Source organism: Equus quagga, chromosome 7, assembly GCF_021613505.1.
Source record: "Equus quagga isolate Etosha38 chromosome 7, UCLA_HA_Equagga_1.0, whole genome shotgun sequence".
Taxonomy (NCBI): domain Eukaryota; kingdom Metazoa; phylum Chordata; class Mammalia; order Perissodactyla; family Equidae; genus Equus; species Equus quagga.
The window spans coordinates 7,276,273-7,301,360 of record NC_060273.1 but is presented as its reverse complement, the minus strand read 5'-3'; the positions used below and the strand labels follow the sequence as shown (position 1 = coordinate 7,301,360).

The 25,088-nt window shown below is 50.4% G+C and overlaps 1 protein-coding gene and 1 long non-coding RNA gene across 4 annotated transcripts in view; one reads left to right on the top strand and one right to left on the bottom strand.

The window, feature by feature from the left end:
• Window positions 1-25,088, bottom strand: part of ABAT (4-aminobutyrate aminotransferase) — a 92,414-nt gene that overhangs the window by 26,054 nt on the left and 41,272 nt on the right. For 2 of the 3 annotated variants that reach the window (XM_046666942.1, XM_046666943.1), the window contains exons 2-6: window positions 17,023-17,137; window positions 10,474-10,571; window positions 8,460-8,489; window positions 6,684-6,801; window positions 3,142-3,191 (exon numbers count right to left, since the gene is read on the bottom strand). In XM_046666942.1, coding sequence (XP_046522898.1) covers window positions 3,142-3,191; window positions 6,684-6,801; window positions 8,460-8,489; window positions 10,474-10,571; window positions 17,023-17,092 — 366 coding nt within the window. In that variant the 5' untranslated portion in view covers window positions 17,093-17,137. Of the gene's footprint in view, window positions 1-3,141; window positions 3,192-6,683; window positions 6,802-8,459; window positions 8,490-10,473; window positions 10,572-16,395; window positions 16,527-17,022; window positions 17,138-25,088 lie in introns of those variants that run through there. The other variant, XM_046666944.1, reaches the window with a different exon arrangement.
• LOC124242202 (uncharacterized) lies at window positions 19,429-23,125 on the top strand. Its single transcript, XR_006889391.1, has 3 exons — window positions 19,429-19,567; window positions 20,046-20,319; window positions 20,630-23,125. It is a non-coding gene; the product is annotated as an uncharacterized LOC124242202 (long non-coding RNA).

Sequence of the window (25,088 nt, the reverse complement as noted above, 5' to 3'; positions counted from 1 at the left end):
CAGGAGCTCAGTCTACAAGGACAGTCACACAGGGGGGAAGGTCTGGAGGTCACAGGGATGGTATGTGTCATCCCTGACCAGGCCAGTTGCCCTACGTCCATCCCAGGGGCCACGGATATCATCTGCGCTCATCATTCATTGCCATGTGACTGTGCACGTGCAACGTCCAACTGTGGGCAACGTAATGAGGTGGCCCTGATGACATAAGAAATTGTAAACAGAACCCAGATATTGGATCCAGGGGACATGGCTTCATTTTTTGCAGCCACATGATATAATTATGTTGGCGCTTAAGGGTGACATGGTTAGGGTACAAAAGAGTTGATGGGCCCCTTCTCAGGACTTCAGTGACCTGGCAGGAAGCTGCCCCAGACAGCGAAAATACCGTACCCACCACTGGAGCGCATCTCCGGCCAAGAACCTAGAAGACCCAAGACGTCAAGCGATGCTCCTCCGGCCTCATGCCCCGGGCGCACCCTGCGGAGCTTACGGCCGTCAGCTGCCACTTCTCTAAGACTGCGCCGGGGCGCTCCCCTCACCCTGCCCCAAACCCAGAGCTCTGCAGGACCATGGCAGCACGGACTGCGATCCAGCCTGGGATCTCACCACCGAGTCCCAGAACTGAGAACAGGGCCCAGGACAAAGCAGAGATTGAAGCAATCATTGGGGGACGAACACATGTCAAGAAATAAGGCTGAAGAAGCAGGGGCGGGCTCACATTTGAAGCAGAGGGGTTTGGGAAGCATCCTGAAGGCAGTGGGTATCCAGAACGGGGACCACGCACTCTGCATTTTGGAGGATGGTTTGAAGTCTGGAGGTGGGGTGGGAGGGGGCTGATGGAGAGGGGCTGTTGGGGAAAAATCCAAGTGGAAGCTGTAGAGCTAGGACTGGTCCCTGACTGGGCAAGAGGTGAAAGGTGAGAGATAAGGGGGAGGGGTAGGGGAAAGGAAGGATGGAGTGAGGCTTCCAGGCTCCTGGCAGAGACAGGTGGGGGCGGGGCATCCTGCCAATCAGACTCCCCAGCCCTCCAAATCACGTGTTTTGGGGGGATGGTTCAGCCTCCGGAGACAGCTGACACGGCAAATGTGTGTGACATGTTTGTTGACACATTTTTTTCAGCACCAACTGCCGAGGCATCTGGGATCCGCACAACGTTTCGAAACAAAGCCGGGCTTTGAATGTAAACACGCCCGCGGAGCCTCAGGCCACAGACAGCCTCGCTAGACATTTCAGGAAGGCTGGCGGATCCCCCTGCAGCAGCCCCTGAACTTGTCAACGGATCGAGGCCAGGAACGGCCCCAAGCCCCTCCCAGCAGGGCACAGCCATTCTAAGGAGGGAAATGTGGTTATTTCCTATTATCTTCAACTCTACCCGTTAAAAGGGAAGAAAGTTTAAGGCCGGGGAGTCAGTCTCTAATGGGGTTGGGCTGTCCTTCCTCGCTGGCTTTTCTCAGATTTCTCTTCGGGAATCACACGCCTTGTCACGTGCAGACGAGTGTGCAGACGAGTCTGAGTAAAATGCAAGCCCCCCAATGACACTCGGTGTTGGTGAGGACGTGGAGCCACGGGAACACTCACACACTGCTGAAGGCAGTGGGGGTCCCACGGCCACTCCGAAAGTGCCTGGCAGGGTCTGCCGAAGCGGACCGCGTGCGTGCACTGCGGCCAGCAGCCCCACGCCTCGCAGTGGATCCAACACGAGAAACGCGTTGGAGCGTTCTCAGCAGCCATCTTTGTAGGAAATGACCCAAACGCCCATCAACAGTAGAAGGGGTAAATTAATCGCAGCATCTTCACACAGTGGAACGCTCTAAAGCCACGAGAATACGCTGGTCTGCGGCTCTACACAGCAAGGATAAATCACGCAGACGGATTCTGAGGGAACTAAGCCAGACATGACAAAGAGCACACACTGCATGATTCCATTTACGTGGCAACAAAGACTGGAGGAAACGCATCTTTGCTGCTGGCGGTAAGGGGAGCAGCCCACCCAACCTGGTCTGGGGAGCAGTAACGGGCGGGGGGCATGCTGTGGGGACCAGTTGTAACTTATGTGTTCCCAATAGCGGGGTTGGGGGGAGCATCTTACGCTTGTGATGTAGAAAGCACAGCCATCTAAATGGGCCATATATCCCACATCATGCACATACAGACCACACCGAACAGGTGTGTTGAGGGCACACGGGGGTTCCCGACTGGGGCGACTCACCCCCAGGGGGGAGTTTGGCAATGTCTGCAGACATTTTCATTGTTGTCATAACTGGGGAGGGTGCTACTGGCATCTCCTGGGTGGAGGCCAGGGATGCTATCAAACATCCCCCCGTGCACGGGACGGCCCCACAACAGAGGGTCCAAATGCCGACAGTGCCGAGGGTGGGACGCTGCGTGTCGCCTGGCCCCTGCCTGCCACTCCAGGCCTACTCGGATCCCTCCCGGGTCCCCCTGCTCCGGCCACGCAGTCCTCTTTTGTTCCTCAAGCTCGCCACAGCAGGTCTCCTCTCACTCCCTTCTCCCTGCCGGGACCACTCTTCGCTGGCTCGTCACCTGTTAGCACCTTCTCCCCCTTCAGATCTCAGCTCAAACGTCACTTCCCTGGGAACAGTGCCCTGACTCCAGCCCCTCCATCCCTGAATAGCCCAGCTCCCCTGGGTTTTATTCCCAGCACCTCCTCTGGCTGTGTGGCCTTGGACAAATATTTGACCTCTCTGTGCCTCAGTTTCCCCATCTATAAAATGGGAATAAAACAGCATCTGCCTCATAGATGTGTCAATATTAGAGCTGTGAAGTGCTGGACACAGTGTCTATGCGTATTACACTCTTAATCAATGTTAACTGTTATTATTGCCATCATTATTTTACGCCCGCACAGCACCACTCGCCTCCCTACATAGAACTTAATATGGTGGCAAATCTCTGCTTACATGTGTGGCTAATTGACTGACTCCATGGGAGCAGGGTGCTGTGTTTCTGCTCACCAAGGCATTCCAAGTGCCTAGTGCATAGTATGCGCTCCATAAATATTTATGGGATGAATGAATGAATGAATGGATGAATGAATAGACTGTTTCCAAAGGCTACCCCAGGCATCCTCTGAATCTGCATGAACACGTCTGGGCTTTACTCTGCATTACCCGGACTCACCGCGTTCCGAGGCTGTTGGACGAGTTTCATGAGGGCAGGGTGGTTGTAACCTGAGGGGAGGGGGGCATGGTTAGAGATAGCATCGCATCTTGGGGTCCCTGTGCCCCTCCCCCATCGCCTGCCCTGCCCTCTTTCCAACCCTGAAACTCTCTTCACACGCGAAGGGGTCTTTTTATTCTTTGCGGACACAGAGGCCCGTTCCTGGGCCCACGCAGACCCCGCAGGCTCAGAATCGCTCAGGGTGCTGCCCAGAAATCTTCAACAAGCTCTCTGGGTGATTTTGATGCTCCTTTAGGTTTGAGACCCACTGGACTAGAGCAGCATAAGGGGAGGTGAATGCAAGGTTAAGGCAAGACCAGGGCTGGCAGCAGAACTGCAAACGTGGTCCTCGCCTTCTCCCCCGGTGCCCGCTGGGTGAGTCAAATCGCACTAAGGGTTCGCTCAAGGACTGAGTGAGTGACTGTTGCAGCCTGCGGCCAGCACGTCCGATTCTTCACACATTTGCTTATTCCCAGAGTCCCGCCCACTTTACTGTCCAGACTGGGCCCGACCTTCCACGATAAGGCTCAAGATACCCTTTGATTTAGCAACTGCCCTTGTATGAATTTCCCCTGCACATGTGCATAAAGACCGACGTACACGTTTCTTAATCACGACCCTCCAACATCTCCCGGCTTGACAACAACCTAGAGTCCCGCAAAAGCCAATCAGCTGCGGCCACGATTAGCAGTAACGCCCAGCAAGTCCCTTGCACAGAGCAGATGCTCAATGAATGGAAGCTTTTACTGTAAAGGAGAGGGGGAGCCCGACAGTAGTGCAAACAACTGGAGTCAGAATATCCTGGGGTCAAAGCCTTTACTTCCACTTATTGAACATCTATTATGCGAGGGGATTTTTGCTCATTATCCCTAATCCCGGCCACAAGTCCCACAGGAAGTACAAGGTTGTAGGAGGCACAGAGGCCAGGAGACCACATTGCGAGACCCTCAAAGGCAGTGGCCAAGTGGTCAGCTCAATAGATACTAGCTGAATGAATGAATAAGATGGAGACTCAGCGACACAGGCAAGAACTCAAAACTGTGGGAGATGACAAAAGACTAATGGATGAATCTCGGAGCAGGAAGCAGACTTTGGGGGAAAATCTCTTGGTCTTCAAGTATCACAATTTTTATCACGCATCTAACATATTTATTTTTTTAAAACCGGTTCACTTTTCAATTTAAATAAATTTACTTTGGAAGGAGACTTTACGTCACTACCCTAAGAGGCCCGCCCAAGCCTCCAGAAGAAGAGATGAGCAAGTTGAGACAGGGGTTAAAGACCCAGCACTACTGGGGAGATGTCCTCCTCGATGGATCAGAAAGAACGAACAGACTTGAAAAGCCTAGTGGTTTCACTCCGCCTGCAGCGGGGAGCACGGATGTTGGGGGGATGGTGGTCGTGGACCAGAGGGGGAGCGCTGTTGACGTTCTCCCCCCCCCCAGCCCCCCCCACCCCTCCCCAGCCCTCCCCACCCCTCCCCACCCCGCTCCAAGGCTGCTGGGCCCAGGGCTGGAACGCGCTCTTTACTCAAGGAAGGAGCGCTCTGTGGGTTTTTTCCAACAGTTTTTTGGCCAGAGGCCTTTCAGCTCTGGGTCTTTATCACACTGCCTGGGTGTTTGCGACTCTTCTGCCTCAGTAGATAAGCGGGTTCCAGGGAAGGCTTATTAAGCCACAGATGCAGCTTGCCTGGTTGGCTTCAGGAGGAAGGATGGAAGCAGAGCTGGTCCCTCTGATCGGGGAAGTCCTACGCCCGGGCTTTTGATGCTGTGGGATCCCCACACTGCGAGGCAGGGCAGGGGCGGCCCCTGGGAGGCTGCTATCACAGAAGGCAGCTTGGGAGGCAGAGTCATGGGTTCAAATCCTTGGGCTCCCTGGACACGCTGGGCAAACCCTGTAACCTCTGGAAGCTGGTCCCCATGGGTAAACTGGAGGTGATGTTAAAAGACCCGATGTTACGGGGATTCAACGGGATAACAGGCAGAGCAACATGCCAGGCATACTGTCAACTCTCAATAATTTCTAGTTAAAAAAAATCGTCTCAAAGATTGAAGATACAGGAGAAAAGCTGGCCAGAGAGAGAACTTTTAGAACTTCTAGTTTTTTAACAACTGCAGCCGGCCTGATCCCCCACCCCACACGCACGCTGGCTGGCTGGCTGGCTGGGGACGGGAATGAGGGGCCCTGGCGCTGGGGTGGGGGATGTAGGAGTTAACTGGGAAGAGTGCCATGGCTAATATACGGTGGGGCCGGGATTCGGACTCAGGGTAACTCAAGATCCGATCGCTTTCACTCCAACACAAGATGGAGACAGGGGTTTGTAAATCTTAGACTCCAAAACGCCTTCAGAGGCCAAGGCATCTCTAAAGGATGGAGTTCCCCAAAAGAATGAGTCACCTGCTTACTGTCTGACTGCATCTTGATGGGAAAGAAATAGGTTTGAGGGACTGGGTTTGGGGAAAGCAGAGGAGGGGTGGAGACCGAATTTGGGGTCTCGGGGGAAAGGCCCCAGGCTGCCGGGGGCGGGGGCGGATGGAGCTGCTGATGGGGAGTGGAGGGCGCTCCGGTATCGTCCACAAAGGGCCAGGCTTCATCAGACGCTCAGCCTACAGACCCGTGAACACAGCAGGGAATCCATCTGAAGAACATCGACCAGCCAAACCACAAACAGCAGCGACCTGCATGTCCAAACCAGCCCTGTCTGTCTGTCGCCCGCCGTGCCCGCCGATAGCAGCGAGTCATGCTCCGTGTGGCCTGGAGGTGAGCCTGGAGACCAGACGCTGCTGGTGTCCCACCAGGCAGGCCACTCCTCTCCCAGCTGCTGCATGTGGCCCCCGTTGCCTCCTTCTCTGGAAAATTGTCCTTGGTGAACGGAAGCCCCTTTGCCCAAGAGATGACATACATCTTTCCCTCTGACAGCTCACAGGCAATGACTGACGGGCAGAGGGCACAAAAAGGCCAGCCTCTGCCTCAGTCTGGGATGAAATCTGGGGTGCAAGTCATGCTCCAGGGCCCCCCATGGGATCAGGCTGGTCTCTGGCTGGGAGCTCATCCTTCTTCGCGTCTATGCTGTTTCCCTCCCTCCCCTTTCTCCTGAGAGCTCTCCCTCAATAAACTCCTTGCACAGAATCCTTGCCTCAGGCTCTTCTTCCAGGAAACCCAACCTGAGCCAGCTGACTCGGGACACTGGTCACACAGACCTGGGTTCGCATCCTAGCTCTGCTTCCTCTGCAAGCTGTTTAAGCCCTCCAAGCTTTGCTTCTCTATCTGAAAAATGGGGATATGAACACTTTACCTTGTGGGGTTTTGGGGAGGAGTAAATGAGAGAAGACAGGTGAAGTCCCTAGTAACACACCCTCTACGAATTACTTGTTCCTTTTCTCTGCCCTTTAGGGACATGAATGGCAACACACAGGGATGTGCCTGCTGGAAGGAGCATCCAGTCTGGACAGCCACTGCTAAGAGAGAGAGGGGACACCGAGGACTGAGTTCCCAGCTCTTACCTATGGGGACGGAGGAGATCTGGGAATAAAGATCCAGCATCCGGTTGCCATCCACATCGACCAGGTAATTGCCTCGGCTCTCTTCATAATTGCAGAAAAAATGCACGGCCTCTGCATTCTTGGGGAAAGAAGAGACTGAGTCAGGCTCACCTGCAACCCCCTGGATTCTCAGGCTTTCAGGATTAAGGTGGAATTAATGAAGCAAATCAGGACCTGCCTGTTCTGTGGACACATGGAGGGTATATGTAAGTCCTGGCAACGTCGTATATCTTGTCCTGGGGGTGCTTACATGGCCGATTTGCTTTGTAATAGTTCATGAAGCTGTGAATTTATATTTTATGCATTTTTCTCTGTGTGTTTTATATATATGCCAACAACAAAGGTTGCAATATAAATCTGAAGAAGATTCTCATAAGTTAAGATGTATATGGTAAGTCTTAGAGCAACCACTAAGAAAACCAAAAAGTATAAAGTAATTATGTAGGGCTGGCTCTGTGCCATAGTTGTCAAGTTTGTGTGTTCTGCTTCGGCAGCCTGGGGTTCGCAGGTTCGGATCCCGGGTACTGACCTATGCACTGCTTATCAAGCCATGCTGTGGCGGGATCCCACATACAAAATAAAGGAAGATGGGCACAGATGTTACCTCAAACAAAAAGAGGAAGGTTGGCACAGATGTTAACTCCGGGCCAATCTTCCTCACCAAAAAAATAAAATAAAATAAAATAAAAATCAACACAAATTTATAAAAAGTATATAGTTATTATGAAAGAAACAAAAACGTTACACTAGAAGATATTCACTTAATGCAAAAAATAATAATAGTAAAGGAGGAAGAGAGAAACAAAATGATAAATATAACATACCAATAATAACATTAACTGTGGATGGATTAAACGATCCAGTGAAAAATCAGAAACTGTCAGACTGGACAGAAAGATTCAACTATACGTGGTCTACACACGACATACTTTAGATTCGAGAATATGAACAGGTTGAAAGGAAAAGGATGGAAAAAGATATGATTCTCAGCAATCACGAGGAAGCTGGCATGGTTTCTGCTAAAATGAGACAAACTTGACCGTAAAACAAAGGAAAAAAAATGTTCCCAGAGGTAAAGGGAGCAGTTTGATGATGATGAAAGGGTCAGTGTACCAAGAGGATATGACAATTATAAACATAGAAGCAGCTGACAACACAGCCCCAAAAGAGATGAAGCGAAAACCGACAGAATTGAAGGGAAAATGGTTCTATGACGATAATCGGAGACTCTTGACACCTGGCTTTCAACAATGGACGAACAGCCAGGACGAACAGAAGATGAACAAGGAAAGAGACTCGAACGACACCTAGACCAACGCATCTCATAAACACCTGTGGACACGCCCCCAGCAACAGTAGAGCGCGCTTTCTTCTCTAGAGCCCGCGGAACATTTTCCAGGATGGATCACGTGCTAGGCAGGAGGAGGGCTCAATCAACGGAAAAGGGCTGAAACCACACAAAACGTGATTTCCAACCTCAACGCAATGAAACCAGAAATCAGTAACAGAGAGAAATTTGGGAAGCTCGCAAAATCGTGGAAGCGAAAACAACACATAAATAGTCAACGAGTCAAAGAAGAAATCACAAGGGAAATTGGGGGAAAAAAAAAAAGGTTTGGAACGAAAGTCAGTGGCATTTTTTTTAAAAAAAGAGCCAGCCCAGAGTTAGCGTCTGCGTCCCTCAGGGGAACTGTGACAGAGAAGCAATGGAAGAAAGGCTACCCCAGCCCCACTTACCTGAATTATATTCAGCTGTTTCATTAACTCCTGCAGGTAAGAAGAACAAAAGCATTATAGCAAAGACACACTCTTGCCAAAGTAGCTTAAAATCGTTCATGTCTTCCCCAGTCTTGGGGCTCTTCCCCGTCATGCCAATAAATTAGCAATCAGCTATTTAGTCAACAATATTATAAACATTTAAAATTTGCTTAATATAAATAGTTGGCAGGAAATAAATCCTGCCAGCTAAACCAACACTAACTACAACAGACGGACTGGACATTTAAACACTTGGGAGAGAGCAATAAAATAAACTAAAATATTTAATGAAAAAACCTAAGCTCAAGGCATTTATTAATTTGCATATCAAAGAACCATTTGTACTTATAATCCAAAAGCTCCATAAACTATTCATGCAATTCTATGTAGAAACTGGGAAACATAAGCTAGCTGCTTTACCATTACAGAGACTTCATCTCTAAAAATAATTTGACATAAAATAAACATTAGCAATTAGTGTCATAAAATTATATATTTCTGCATAAAAATAGAAATAATATTAATGATAAGAATATGAAAAATTATTCCAAGTATTTTACTACTATTCAATTAAAAATCCACCCCTCCTCAAGAGAAATATGCATGAAAAAAGTGTCTCCTTGTGTTAGCAATACACTGTCCCAAATAACTACAGTTAATTACATCAGTACAAAGGTTTCTGGATCTATCAAGTAGTTGCAATGAAAACTGGGGTATGGGGGCCGGCCCGGTGGTATCGTGGTTAGGTGCGCACTCTGCTTCATCGGCCCAGTGTTTGCTGGTTCGGAATCTGGGTGCGGACCTACACACTGCTCATCAAGCCATGCTGTGGTGGCGTCCCACATAGAAGAACGTACAACTAGGATATGCAACCATGTACTGTGGCTTTGGGAAGACTGAAAAAAAAAAAGAGGAACACTGGCAATAATGTTAGATCAATCTTCTTCACCAAAAAAAAAAAGAAAGAAAGAAAGAAAAGAAAACAGGGGTATGGTTTCATGGTAAAAAAATGACACTGGATAAAATCTACAAAATATGCAAGAAAAAAGTAAATCTGTATTAAAGAGGTTGACACTGTTATTTTTTTAGATGCAAACATTAGAAACAGTATTGCACATCACAACACAGAATCCAGGTAAGTCAGCCTTCCAGAATGTGTGATATGCAGGTTTTGCAGCATGTTCTTTGAGGAGAAGTCTCAACCTCCCTCATCAAACTCATTTTGCATCTCTTCCATCTCACACGCTAACATCTACTCCAGGGGCTCAGAGCTACCCAAAGTCTCTCATATGCCATGGACTGTCCACAAGTACTTTCCTAGAAGACAATGCATTCCTTTGGCAAATTCCTCCCTTTTATCTTTCAAGATCAAGTTCAAGGGCATTTCCTATCCATGCCCTGAGCCATATAGCATTGCCACGTTCTTCCACTGTTGCTGGGATGTTCTGCCCCAGCCCTTGACCCTGGGCTCACAGCAAGCCAACAGAATGAGGTGGAAGAGCCGGTGGGCCAGTGCAGACCCTACGCCTCCAGAGACCCCTGCATGCTCTCCTCGGCCATTGCCATGAGAACGAGCCCAGCCCAGCTTACTGGAGGATGAGAGACACACGGAGCAGAGCAAAGTCACTGCAGTGACCAAGACAAACTGAGCCTAGATCAACCAACAGCCAGCCAGCCCCAGGCATGAAGATGAGCCCAGCAGAGCTGCCTGCCCAGGCCCCGGTTAACCCTAGATGCATGAGCAATCTGTACACTACTGAGGTCTTGTGATTGTTACGCAGCATTACTGTGGCATTGGATAACTGGTACATCTCCTCTGGGGAGCCTTCTTAGACTTCTTATGCAGAGTGGCCTGGTTCAACGTCCTGGACGTCTAGGGCTCAACTCTCTGAAAGCAGCTAAGAATACAGGTCCCTAAGCTTAGCTGTGTTCTTGCCTCATGGACCCCTTCTGCTGTTTTCCAAAACATCCCACTCAGGTGTGCTCCACTCACCCGAGACCTAGGCCCTGGGACTTCCGTCTTCATCAGAGGCCCGTCATAATCAAATTCAACGTCGACTTTGGCTGCGGCTTGGCTGATGTGTCTGGGTCCTGTGGTAAACAAAGATGATGAGAACCCCTGATGACAGCAGATATAACGAGAATCCTGCCTGAACCAACACCCAAGGGCCCTAACAGAGGCAGCGCCAGGACCTCAACCCCATCCCAGCCAGACAGCGCTGAACACTGGATCTGGCCAGACCCGGGAACCACAAGAACACCGCAGATGTAAAAATTGGAAAGCCCAGTGTCAGTGAAGTTGCTGGCAAACAGGCACGCTCACGTCCTGCTGGCGTGAGGACAAGCGGATGCGGCTTCCCATTCCTTTCAACTGAGCAATCTCATTTCTTAGGATTCATTCTACGAAAATAGTGGGACCAGTGCACAAAGACGTAGGTCAAAAAGATTCCTAACAGGGCGCCGGCCTGGTGGCACAGTGGTTAAGTTTGCACATTCCGCTTTGGCGGCCCGGGGTTGGCCAGTTCAGATCCCGGGTGCAGACATGGCACCGCTTGGCACACCATGCTGTGGTAGGTGTCCCACATAGAGAGTAGAGGAAGATGGGCATGGATGTTAGCTCAGGGCCAGTCTTCCTCAGCAAAAAAGAGGAGGATTGGCAGCAGATGTTAGCTCAGGGCTAATTTTCCTCAAAAAAAACCCCCAAAACAACAAGAATAACAAAAAGATTCATAATAGTACTGGCTCTAACAACAACAAAGAGAAAGCAACCTAAGTGTACCAGGATGGAGGGCAGTTAAACAGAATATGACATATTCGACCATTTCACGGATGATGGAATATTATCTACCCATTAACAGTGTTGAGGTTGACATTTTGAATATTTATGGACATGGAAAGATGCCCATGGTATTAACATGTGAAAGGTCAGATTATAAAAGTTATCCAAATTTTGTAAAAATTTAATCTATATCTAAATGTATGCATAGACCAGAGCTTCCCAGCCCTGGCACTGCCGACACTGTGGGCTGGATAATTCTTTGTCGTGCAGGGCCGTCCTGTGCACTGCAGGATGTTTAACTGCATTCCTGGCCTCACCCACGAGATGCCGGTAGCACTTCCCCCTGAGTTAGCCCCTATTTGTGACAATCAAAAATCACCCAGGAGGGAACAATCAAATGTCTAAATTCAAGTGGCCCCCACTTATGGATGCTTTTTGTTCAAAAAGAAAAGAAGTTTTGGTTATAAGTCATTTTCTTGAGACCCATTTCACCTTTTTTGCTTAGTAACATACATAGAGTAATATACATAGAGAGGGTGTCCCAGGCTGACCCCACACGGCTTTTCAGCTCAGGGTATTCCTGAGACATAAATGGAAGTCACAGGGCCAGGCCCGGTGGTGCAGCGGTTAAGTTTGCACGTTCTGATTCGGCGGCCTGGGGTTCGCTGGTTTGGATCCTGGGTGCAGACATGGCACCGCTTGGCACGCCATGCTGTGGTAGGCGTCCCACATATAAAGTAGAGGAAGATGGGCATGGATGTTAGCTCAGGGCCAGTCTTCCTCAGCAAAAAGAGGAGGATTGGCAGCAGATGTTAGCTCTGGGCTAATCTTCCTCAAAAAAAAAAAAAGGGAAGTGGCAGCCCCGAGTCTCCTTGATCACTGAGGGAAAGTCAGGTTGGTGAATCCAAGAGCAGTGTGTGAGGATTTACCCCCAGGAGCCCCCAGAAATCCCTTTCGGGTCCCTGTTCATCTTTTATCTTCTTGGCACCCGTTTGATGGTTGGGAAATGTTAGTTTCTCTGACCTGGGTTGCCATAATTGCATCAAACTAGGGACTCGCTAAACACTTCCTATCAATCATACATGTGATCTCATTTCATTCTTACACAACCTGTGGGGTAGTTATTGTGTCTGTTACGCGGGAGGGGAGACTAAAACTCAGAGAGGGAAGAAATGCGCCAGGATGTCTCTCTCCGTCTCTCTGTCTCTCACACACACAGACAAAACCACGACATTAGAAAACACTTAACTTATTCTTAATTTGCCATGACTGCTTTGGACACCAAGGAAAGATCTGAATTAATTCCGTAATAAAGTGTAGCCCTTTGAACATAAAGCCCAGTTAAAAATCCAACACTATACTTATTTTAAGGGATGAAGAAACCAGCTTTTATTGTCTGCTGTCGGATCCTAAAATAAAAAGAGTTTATTCCATTATCGGAGAGTTCAGGGTCATGAGGACATACTGGTGACTTTTTTTATACTAAACTGTTGATGTCATCTCTGGCCAGAACTCAGGGCTACTGGGTCAAGACTGACTCCAACTGGACGTGTGTGGAACTGGGACGCGTATTTGGGTAAAGATAACTCTCAACGGGTGCTGATCTTTCTTTCCTTCCAGCAAAGAGGGAAGTGAAAAACTCAAAATGAGCAGAGCTGTCCTCACTTGAAGACATGCAAGTCCTTCCCTCCTTTCTCCAGAAAATGCCCTGACGTCGCCTCGTAGCCATCAGATCTCTCGGGAATTGGAAAGTGGGAATACGCGGATGGGACGCAGACGGCCGGGGGCGCTGGAGCTGGGCTCTCTTACAAGTCACACGGGCAGATCCATTTATCATGCACTTATGGTGAATGTGTGAATGTACCAGGTGTTATCCTGAGTGCTTGACATGGATTACCTCCTTTAAGCCTCACAACCCTCTAGGAGGTAAAGGTTATTATTATTCCTGTGTTGCAGAAGAAGACGCTGAAGCTCAGAAAGGTCAATCAACTTGCCCAAGGTCACACAGCTGGTAAGCGACGAAGCTGGAAATTTGTCTAATTTGTCTGTCTGACCTCTCCTTTCCTAGACACCATGAAAGTATCTGATGATACCTTTCATCTCATCGAATGCCGGTCTTTGAAATGAAACATTTGCAGGAAAACAACTCACTTCCCACAGAGACAAATTACTATCTGTAGCACAAGGAAGCAAAAAAACTTTGAATTAATATTGAATGACCCAGCGTTTTCATTCATGAATAAAACAGAAGGCCCAGAAGGGGGGGGGGTGTGACACACGAGACCCAGCACTGTGGGTAAACGCAGCCGGGCCCCCTGCGTCGGCTAATGATGCTCACCACCCTCAGGGGCCACGCCAATCCACAGTCAGTTTTTAACTCCAAACCATAAAAACAGTCATCGAACCTTTTTAACATCCTCTTGATCTTTATACAGAGAGTAATAAATGAACGTCATTTTCCCCAAACATCAAGGGTTCCTTATGCGAGCCGGTCAAAGTCAAGGTCAAGTTCAACTGGAGTTGTTTGCTCTGTTTTTCCTTTAAAAAAATCTTATCATCCCCTCAACTTCCACCCCATTTATTTTTTGATAACACGAGCATCGAGGAAAATATCACTCAGCAGTAATGGGGAAATAAATACGTGTACTTTCACACCCTGAGATAACCACGTTGCCGTCTAGTCTCCACTCTCTGTGCTTTATTTGCCAATATGTGTTTACAAACTTTCGGGGGCGGGCATGAAGCAACGCCGCTGGGAACACGGCCTCAGGTCATGACCTAGCATCACGGTTAACGGCTTCACCGTGGTCCAGTGGGTGCAGACTCCACATAAGCACGGCGGGTGCGGGAGCGGCCTGTGCCTTCCGGCTCGGGCACCCTCCTGCTCTCCTTCACTGCGAGGAAGCCGCTCCCGTGTTGTGAGCTGCTCCGTGAAGAGGTCCACACGGCACTGAATCCAGCCTCAGCCCTGTGAGTGAGCTTGGAAGCGGATTCCCAGCTCCCACGGCGAGCCTCCAGATGACACCACAGCCCCGACTGACAGCTCAGCGGCAGCCTCAGGAGACACCTACAGCCAGAGGGTCCAGCCAAGCCGCCCCCAGACTCCTAATCCACAGAGACTGTGAGATGGTGTTATTTTAACCTGCTAAGTCTGGGGATGTTTGTTATGTGGCAACAAATAACAATACAGAGGTTAAGGGTGTGGGTCCTGGGGCCACACTGGCTTGATTCAGAGCTTGGTTCGGCCACTTGCTAACTGCCAGACTCTGGGCAAGTTACTTAATTTCTCTGTCTGTTTCCTCTATCTTATGGTGTTGTGGTGAGGACAAAACGGATTAAAAGAGATTATTTCTATCATTTCAAAACCATCCCCTGGTGGCGACCAGCCCATCAGCGATGTATGAGAGTGCAAATCTTCCTGCATCTTTGCCAACACTGTATTTTACTATTAAAAAAAGAATCTGGAGCCGGCCCGGTGGCGCAGCAGTAAAGTTCACACGTTCCGCTTCTCGGCAGCCTGGGGTTCGCCGGTTTGGATCCCAGGTGTGGACATGGCACCGCTTGGCAAAAGCCATGCTGTGGGAGGCGTCCCACATATAAAGTAGGGGAAGATGGGCCCGGATAGTAGCTCAGGGCCGGTCTTCCTCAGCAAAAAGAGGAAGATTGGAAGCAGATGTTAGCTCAGGGCTAATCTTCCTCAAAAAAAAAAAAAGAATCTATTTATCACCTATCTACCTATCATACTAGATATGCCAAATTGGTAGGCCAAAAGAAAAGAAAAAAATCTTATGGTTTTCTAAATCTGGCAGAAGAGTGCCAACAAAGGATTCAACTCCAACCAAGACAACGCACAGCCGAGTAACTCTGATTTAGCCATTTCCGTTTTTTTGCATTGTGCCTCCGTTTCTGTTAGGACACTCTCCACCTTATTGTGAATGTCAGTGAAGCGCTCTCCCATGGACCATTTCTTCTGATACAGGAGACAGGTGGAGCAGCGAGGACACTGCTGTCACCCCCACGTTCCTGACGACAAAGCTGAGGGGTGGGGAGGCTCTGCCCATTGCTTCGGCTCACGTGGTTAACAAGTGGCAAAGCCAGTAGCCCAGCCTTGAGTCTTAATCCACTGCTCTTTCCTCCTTGTCTCCCTGGGAAGTCCTGGATGTCCTTGAGAATGACCTTCAAAAGTGGATCTGCGTGTGCCACCTGGCCATGCCGGGGGCCGGGGGCCACGTTCCCTTTCCACTGATGTGTCCTCGGCACCGAGTGCAGCGCTGAGCAGGTGATCAACACTGTTAGTCATGGAATGAATGAATTTTCCACGCCGACAGCTTGGCATACACCATACCTGTGCCGTTCTGGTTTCTGTTGATTCTTAACATAATTATGGGTGAGCACTAATATGCGTCTCTTATAATTAAATAAAGCACAACCTCAAAAGCTACTAGTAACTCCTTGTGGTTATCAAGGTCAAGAACAACAAGGAAAGACTGAGCAACTGTCACAGATGGGAGGAGACTGGGGAGATGTGACGAATAATGCAGTCTGGACGCTGGGACAGAAAGAGGCATTAAGGGGAAGACAGAAATGCAAACAGAAGTCTGGAATTTGGTTAACACCACTGTCCAGGACCAGGTCAGTTTCTGAGTTTCGACAAGAGCGTCTGGTGACGGAAGATGTGAAACAGGGAAGCCAGGCGAGGAGCACAGGGGATCTCTCTGGACCACCTTTGCAACTTCTCTGTACATGAACAATATTCCAAAATAAGATGTCTATTTTAAAACAAAAGCTGCTCATACTCCTGGGAGAGGAGCAAACACTCCTGCTTTTTATCCCACCCGGGACACAAACACCACATTCAACATACAAACCATGAACATGGCCATCAGAAGGCAGGCAGGACCAACAATAACAAGGGACACTGTGACCACACACGTGGGGCTCTGAGAGCCTGGGGACAGACCGGAGGCGCAGGGCATCCAAAGGAGGCTCCCGTTTGTGTCTCCTTCTCCCAGAGCCGCAGGAGGCATATGGAGGAGGGCTGGTAATTCCCTTGTTTGGGGCCAGACTCACTTGGATTCAAGTGGCTGTGTGACCTTGGGCGAGTGACCTCGCTTCTCTGAGCCTGGGTTTTCTTACCTGTAAAATAGGATTCACTCGTGCCTTGCTGGTGGGACTATGGGGAGGGAGGTCTCACAAGGTCATGCCCGCAGGATGCTCGCTTGGCTAAGCTGCCTGCCCTCAGTGGGGCAGAGGGAAACAGAGGCACCCGAGAGATGGTGGCGGCCGAGTGAGCCGGTGCTGGCGGCCATTTGGGTGTGGGAAAGGAGGGAGAGGTGGAGAGAGGGCGGTGGGGGGTGGGACATTCCTGGGACGCTGCCTCCTGTCCGGTGCCCTTGAACACTTTGCGTCAATTACTGAGACTTTTGTAGCTTTCGTGTTTCCTGGCAGCAAGCCCAGCTATGTGTTTTCCCCAGATGGTCCCTGTCGGGGCAGCCTGGGCCCTTCTGGCTGCTGGGGCCACCACCTCCGTGCAAAGAGAGTGGCTCCAGGATGATCCGCTGTCTTGGCACTGCAGAGCTGTCCACCGGGGACAAGAGCATACGACAGAGAAGGGAGCTGCGAGGGGTGGTGATGGGGACAGTTTTATGGGGGATAATGGGACAGCCCCAGAAGCGCTGGCTGGCCAGTCTTTTTATCCCCAAGGACTCTTCCAGCCCAGAATCCCCAGTCTTGATTGTGGCTTCCATCAGGACCAGGGCTTACCGGGCACAAGTAGGCGGTAGTTGTGCTGGAAGCTGCAGGCCAGCCGCCGGGTGAGCAACATGGAGGCCATGATCCCCTCCTTCGGGAACAGAGACCCCCTTCACACGCTACCTCCCTGAAAGAAACCAGAACCAGAGTTAGGCCAGCAAAGACCACTGCCCTGCCGGCCACGTACCCCAGCCCCACCACTTCCCCACACAGTGGAGAAGGTTCTTCGGACATCAGATGCCCTGCTTCCATGTTGGATATCCACTTTAAGTCAAAGCCCGGTCCCGTGCATTTTCATTGGACCTTGACCACACCCAGGGAGGATTATGATGCCCATTTTCTAGACGGAAAAACAGAGAGGGGGGACAGAGTTGGCTCGAGATCCCCCCGTAAGCGAGATGACAAGCTCAGCATGTCATCCACCTGGACAAGCGAGCAAGCCTTCAGACAGGGGGAATGTCAAACATCGAGTGTCAACTGGATGTGGGAAGCCGGGAGCTCCCTCTGCCCTGTTCCCACATGGAATATTGGTCATCGGGCTGTCTGGGCATCCTGGGACCGGCAGAGTGTCAGGCGGCCCATTTTGGGGGCTGTGCATCTCCAGCATGACCAACCGCCCCGAGTTCACTCGAGACTGAGGGGGTTCCTGAGATGTGGGACTTTACGTTTCCAAACCAGAAGGGCCCCAGCAAACCAGATGGTTACCCTACACAGCCCCGGGAGTCAGGGCTCCCGGCTCCCGCCTCACAGGTGTGCAGATTCTCTCCAGACTCCTCCTAAGTCCTGCCCCCAAATCCTGGCCTCACTCTGCTGCTGCCTTTCGCATCCCAGCCTGGAGCAGTGCCGCCCCCCACATTGTTTATTTCCTTTTCCCACCTCGCCCCACTCCCCTCCCGGCCTCCCCAGGCCACCAGTCAAATGCGCTCTCTGTGCGCCTTGCTATTTGTGGGTCTTCTTGCTAAGTACCTGCTTCATCATTTGGCATGTGTGTTTTTAGTGATGTTGTGTTGTATCTTAGAACAACGATGGAACCGCTTCTCGCTCCTACCTGTGGACCCTGTCTTCTGAGTCCTTTCTGTGTGCCGCACACGGTGCTGATCACTCCATGCACAGAACGATTGATATTTATTATTGTTAACGCCCACAACAACGCTATGTGGTCCCCTTTTTACAGATGAGGAAACTGACGCACAGAGAGGCTAAGTGGTGGATCTGAAAACAGAATTCAGATCTCTCTGACCCCAGAGTCAGAAAACTTCATTATTACACAGTACTGAGCCCAAATGATCCACAGATGTCCATTCATTCATTCTGCAACGAATATTCCATCACACACTGACTTTGCACCAGGCACTCTTTCTTGAGCTGGATGTACATACAAGGGTGAATGAGCCAGGCGTGGAGCTGACATCCTTGTGAGGGACACAAGACAACGAGACACACAAGGGCACAAACAAGTGTATAATTACAGCTGGGGAAGTGCTTTTTAGGAAAAGTAGAGGGTGCTAGGAACATGATTTATCAAGGCCCCTTTATGTGCTAGACGCTGTACTGGCACTTTCCAGAACACTCACAATAGGGTAGGTAGGATTATCCCCATTTTACAGACAAGGAAACTGAGGCCCAGAAGTGATGTAATTTAACCCATGTACATTGCAGCACTATTCACAATGGCCTAAAGGTGGAAGCCACCTAAAGTCCACTGAGGGGTGAATGGACAAAGAAAATGTATATACACACAATGGAATATTACTCAGCCCTAAAAAGGGAGGGAAATTCTGTCACATGCCACAACATGGATGGACCTTGAGGATGTTATGCTGACTGAAAGATGCCAGTCACGAAAGGAGAAATACTGCGTGATGCCACTCACATGGGGCATATAGAGTAAAACTCTTTGAACCAGAAGGTAGAATGGTGGTTGCCAGGGGCTGGAGGGAGGAGGAAAAGAGAGCTGTTCAGTGGGTATAGAGTTTCAGTTTTGCAAGATGAACAGGTCCTAGAGATCTGTTGCACCACAAGATATATATCATTAACACTACCACACCGTACACTGAACATGGTTAAGAGGGTAAATTTTACGTCCTGTGTTTTTTACCACGATAGAAAGACGTGATGTGATCTACCCAGGGTCAGGGCAGGTCGGCAGTGGAGCCTGGGTTTGGATTCAGAGATGTCCGGCTTGGAGGTCCTAGCTTGTCTCTAGCGTGGGGGTTTATTCCGAGTTACGGCCACCCGAAACGTGCTCGTGACGGCCTCGGGAGGCAGGGCCGCAGCCCTCCCGGGCTCCTCTCTGCCGGGCTGCCCGACTCTACCCTCCGCCCCGATGTGTGTGGAAACCCCATCTTGGACCTGGATGAGGAACAAGAGGGCCTGCCCGCCCAGTTCTCTGATCCTTTGATGACAGCATGGAGGACGCTCCAACCAGAGGTGACAGTCACTGCTCCAGAGAGATCCTCAGCTGGAGGGGAGGCCTGAATCCCCGAAGACAGAATGGAACAAGGATGGATGACGGGTTAGGTCCAGAATGCCAAGTGCACGCGGCTTACCAGCGCAGGTGAGGAACTGTGTGGGCATCCGCCACCGAGCTCAGGATGACGAGTTGGCAGAACCCATAACCCCGTGCCCCCATGACTAATGGAGTGTCAGGTTGTAATATTAGAAGCAGAGAGTGAAAAGGGGGGAGGTGGCTGGCATTGGCTTGAGGATCCACAAGTATTCTACAAATATTCGTGTGCACCTACTGTATGTTGGCCCTCCACTGGGCACTGGGGTACAGCGGTCAGTTAGATGCAGTCCTGTCCTCTAAGTCTTACCAGGTACTGAGCGCTCACATGTGCGGCCTCCTGGCTGACGCTGCAGACACCACCCCGTTTCATCCCCAGAGCTCTAGGGGGTGGCTGCCATCATTATTCTGTCTTCACAGATGAGGCAACTGAGGCTTGCTGGGAAGTGGGTGCAGGAGGCATCTTTTGGGGTGTCTGCTCAACATACCAAGCCTTTCCGTTCTCAGAAGCTTCCTCCTCTGTCCACAGAGGTGCAGACCCAGCCGCCAGATCTGTTCTGTGTGACCCACTGGCCATGGTTGACCGGACTGGGTTGGACCAGAGTCCTGGGCGCTGTGGGGTCAGCTGCCATCTACCCCGTGAGAGAAGCCAGCATTCAGACAGAGTGTTTGGGTGGAGAAGAATGTGGCCTACGCAGCGAAGTCACCACCAGCAGAAGCAGCCACCAGAGAAAGAGAGCAGGTTCTGGAGGTGGGGGCCTCCATGGTTCCATCTCAAGCCTGCAGCCCAGTTTGGCATGGCGGTGAGCCGGAGTCCCCCTGCCCCTGGGGATGCGCGGGTGGAGGCGGGGGAGAGCCAGAGTGTCAGGCTCATAGACGTCCCTTCCCATGGAAGGAAACATCAAGAGGGAGGGAAAAGTGTTCCCATCCCAATAGTGCCCAGGTAAGAAAGTCTAGAAAGCCCCACCCCCGTTTTTGGCTTGCTTGTATTACTTTGAGTGGATTTCTCTTGCTTGCAAACAGAGTCCTGGCTAACAGCAGGGCTAAAGCATCAAACTCATGAGCCCCAAATCTTGGCAGTGCACTGGGAGTGACAGTGCCTCTTCGGTTCAGCATTGCAGGTGGAGTCCAGCCCTGCTGGGTGGCTAAGGATAAAGACTTCCGGCCAGCAAACCTCCTTCTCTCCCGGTGGGAGCTCCAGGATTCCTCCTGGGTGGAAGCGACTGTAGGAGGAGGTTGCTGGGTGAGATTCTGAAGGGTCCTTTATCCCCCTCCATCTGCTCAACCACCCAGTGAGGAGGGCACCTCCCCATTTCAGAGATGGGGAGACGGAAGCTGGAGGTGCTATGGGAGCTGGCCTTGGTCATAGGATTGCTGGGACCGTCCAATCCCAAAGCCTTTGCTTTCACTCATTGCAACATATCGATTAATTTAGCCAATAACAAAACACCTAACTTTGGTCTATTCAGGCTTGATGGATACAAATGATCTAGTTCAGAGAGAAAATTCTGTTGCTCTTCACCAGAGGAAATATTATTGAGAAAAGCATGAACGTGAAAGGTGTGACCATCAGTTAACTGAGAAACCATACTCTTTCCTTGATAATTCAATAGGTGTTTTTTTTAAAATCTATACTAGCACTTCCGACTCCATGCAAGCCTGTTAATTTAGCGGAGCAATTGCTGTCTCTCATTTAAAACCATTTGTCTCAAACCGGAGCACTTAAGACTCCACACCATTCAATTCCCATTAAACGTGTTTTTGAAAATACGAGAAGCTCGGAGAACTCGAATATTAACATTTGAATGCTCCGCGAAAAGTGAGACGCACACCGGCACACTTTCAATTACAGAATGTCACACTGGGAAATAGATGGAGGTGACATTTCCATGGCCCGCAGTTGAAACTGACCTTATAAGGAAACCTGATCTCCATCAGACATTAATTCTGAGCACGACAGAGTTCTAACAACCAGAAGAGTTAATGTCACTTGTTCACTTTCTCTAGCCCACTAATTCAATCAACAGAAATTAATTAGGCTCCTGTTAGAAGCAAGGCACTGCATTATTTAGGTGCAGGAGAAACGAAGACGGATAAAACACCCCTCTCTTTCTGAAGCTCGTTAATTTAGTGGCGGAGGAATGAGGGGGAGAAAATGGGAGCTCTACTGCACTAGGCCGCTTTACCCATCATGTCAATAAATTCTTAAAATAACCTGGCAAGGTAAGTATATAAAGATTTTCCAGTTCACCGTCAACAACTGCTTCTGTATAAGACAGGATGCAATCAGGACTTTCGTGGGCCTGAGCAAGGTGCCACGGGAACACAGAGAGATGAATTCTGGTGGCGGTTAGGATGCTAATGAGGCGTCACCTGAGCTGCACCTTGAGGGGCTGGGAGGTTTCAGAAGCCAAAGAAGAAAGGAGAGGCAAGACCTGAGCAAATGCTCCGGGGCGTGAGAGGCCTGGAACGGGCAAGGATTTGGGGGCACAGAGAGAGGGGCTGGGACCTGAAATCACAGAGCGGTGGAAGGGAAGATGAGCGGCAGGACCAGCTGGAGCTGACTGCCTGCTGATAGGACCCTCTGGAGACCCTCTCAAGGGGGAGGGAGCCCAGCTCTCCAGTCTTATCCAGAAGGGTCCTGCTCAGCCAGGTCTCCACGTTGGGGGTGGGGATGCACTCGGCATGTCAGTGAGATGCTGGGGTCACTGTGGGCTGGGGAGGGGCTCACAAGGTATGTTGGAGGGCACTGAGTGGGGTGGGTGTTGATAGGGAGGAAGAAGTCAGGGCCTGGCTCCTAAACTTGCAGTCTTAGAGTTAGCATGGCCTTTAAGAATTATGGGTTCCTCAAAAAGTCAAACACAGAATTACCATGTGGCCCAGCAAATCCACTCCTAAGTATATACGGTCACGCACCGCACAACGACATTTTGGTCAATCACAGACCACACATATGATGGTGGCCCCGTAAGATTAGTCCCACAGAGCCTAGGGGTGTAGCGGGCTGTACCATCTGGGCTTGTGTAAGGGCACTCTTTGATATTTGCACAACGATGAAATTGCCCAATGACGCATTTCTCAGAACGTGTCCCTGTCGTTAAGTGACGCATGACTGTGCTCAAAAGAAGAGAAAACAGGAACTCAAACGAATACACGTACATTCAGAGCAGCGCTACACACAAGCGCCAAAAGGTGGAAACCACCCAGAGTCTCCATCGACCCATGAACGGATCAACAAAACGTGGTCTACTCACACAAAGGAGTGTTATTCTGCCATGAAAAGGAATGAAGGGCTGACACAGGCTACAACACGGATGAACTCAAAAACAGAAGGCCACCTATTGTACGATTCCATTTATATGAAACTTCAAGAATACGTAAAGCCGAAGAGATGGAAAGCAGATTAGTGGTTGTCAGAAGTGAGAAGGATAGTGGGCCAGACTCCTCAGTGGTTCGGGGTGACGAAAAGCTTCTGGAACGAGACAGTGGTGATGGCTGCACAATATTGTGAATGGACTAAAAGGCACTGAATTGTTCACTTAAAATGGTTAATGGTTCATTTTGTTCAGTGAGTTTGACCTAAATAAAAAAATAAAAATAGGAAAGAATTATGGAGCCCTCGTCCTTTACAGATGGGGGCGAGGGGGTCAGAACAGCACACACTAATCACACAGGCCTGCGTTTGCACTCCTGCCTGCTCCGGGCTGGGTGATCCGGGTTTCGCTTCCTTTATCACCTAAGGGACATCACGGCGCCCCGTGACAGGCCAGTGCTGTGCGTGGGTGCTGCTGCTGAAACGGCCAACAAGACCAAGATGAAGCTGTTCTCCCGGCTTATAGTCTAGCAGCTGGCCTCAGTGTCCTTACCTGTGCAATGGGGGATAGTAACAGTTCCTGCCTCTCGGCTTCTTACAAGGACTAAATGAGATTAAGCGGCAAAGGCCCCGGCACAGAGTAACTGTTGATGGTGACTGTGCTGCTGCTGCTTAACGTTAGAGAGAGACGGGTCTAGAACCCACTTGTCCCATGGACTTTCTCATACTGCCCCTAGGCTAGGAGCATCAGCAAGACCCAACATAAGGGGAGAAGCTAACTTGCTGGGTTCTGGGTGGGGTTGGGCTGGCAATAAATATCACATTGTGATCAATGGGTACTGACTATTTGAAAGATTTTATGGCCTCTTTTAGGCTTTGAGGGAAAAAGAGCTGTGATTGATTAGTCATGTCTGTCATGTGCACCATGATGGACAGTACAGGTACACGTGCTGTGCATGGAGCTGGCATCCGAGATTGGGCTTCAGACTATAAAGCTTGGGTCCAAGGCACCATTCTACCTTATGTAACTGTGCAACACAGTGAAACTTATGAAAATGCTCTGAGCCTCAGTTTCCTTATTTCTGGAACCAGGAGAGTGATGCCTCGCTCACAGCTGGGCTGTGCTGGGAATTAGTGAGAGCAGATGTAAACAGCCTGGCGTATCACAGGCACATGAGACGTTTGAGTTTACTCTGTCTCTGACTTCTGCTCTCTTTCTGCTGACGATGCTAGAGCTCTAGAGCTCTGTGCTCTGAGGTCCGTGGAGGTTTCTGGGTCACTGTGGAAAGGGGCCCGAGAGAGGGGCAGACTCTCCCGGCGGACTTGCTCCGGAGCCCCTCAGATGCAAGCCGGCCACAAGGGAAGGCTCCTTTTCCCCGGTAGAGATGCCTGGAGCATCGACAGTCACAGCAGAGAGCTGGGCGCCCGGGATCCTGGGGCCTCTGTGGTGGCGGCAAGTCCCTAACCTCTCTGATCCAAGCCGCCATTGTCTCTCACCTGGACAAGGGCAATGACATCCTCGGGGGCCTCTTGGCTTTCTCTCTTGCTCCCCTTCCATCTGCTTTCTACTCGGTCCCTGATCTTTTTAAGGATAATTCATCTCACATCACTCTCCTGCCTAAAACCCTCCAATCACACTGAGAAAATGTGAACCCTGAGAGAGTAGGGGTCGGGTTTTTCTTGTTTCCACAGCATCCAGAGCTCGGCAAGGTTCCTGGAGTCAATTTATGATTTGAATGAATTCAACGTGTCTGAGCTGTGAAATGAGGACACTTAACACCTGCCTTTTAAGGCCGATCTGAGGATTCGTATTAAAATCAGGGAGCAGGTCTGACATTCATGTTAAAACGACAACTTACCAACAATATTCCCCTCCCCTCAACTGTGAAGTCGCTGCGTACATGAGGGTCCACCACAGCCCCGCTCTGACTCAGATACCAAAGGTGCATCCCTCTCTCGGCCTCAGTGTCCTCAGGTGTAAAACGTGGGTGTGGAGCACACCGTTTCTAAGGCCCCTTGGGACCCTCAGAACCATCTGGCAGGCGTGCTGAGAGCTCCACAGTTTACTGAGCATCCCGCACGGCACTGCTCCCCGAGCCCCTCTCCGACCCCAGGAGCAGCATTAGCATCGCCCTTTGGAACAGACTGGCCCCTGGATGCACCTGGGAAAAGGAGGGGGTGGCCTGAGGGATCCCGGGCTGTGGGGGGGGGCTTCGGGGCATTGGCACCCCCTGAGGGTTGTGACCCAGGGAAGGCTGC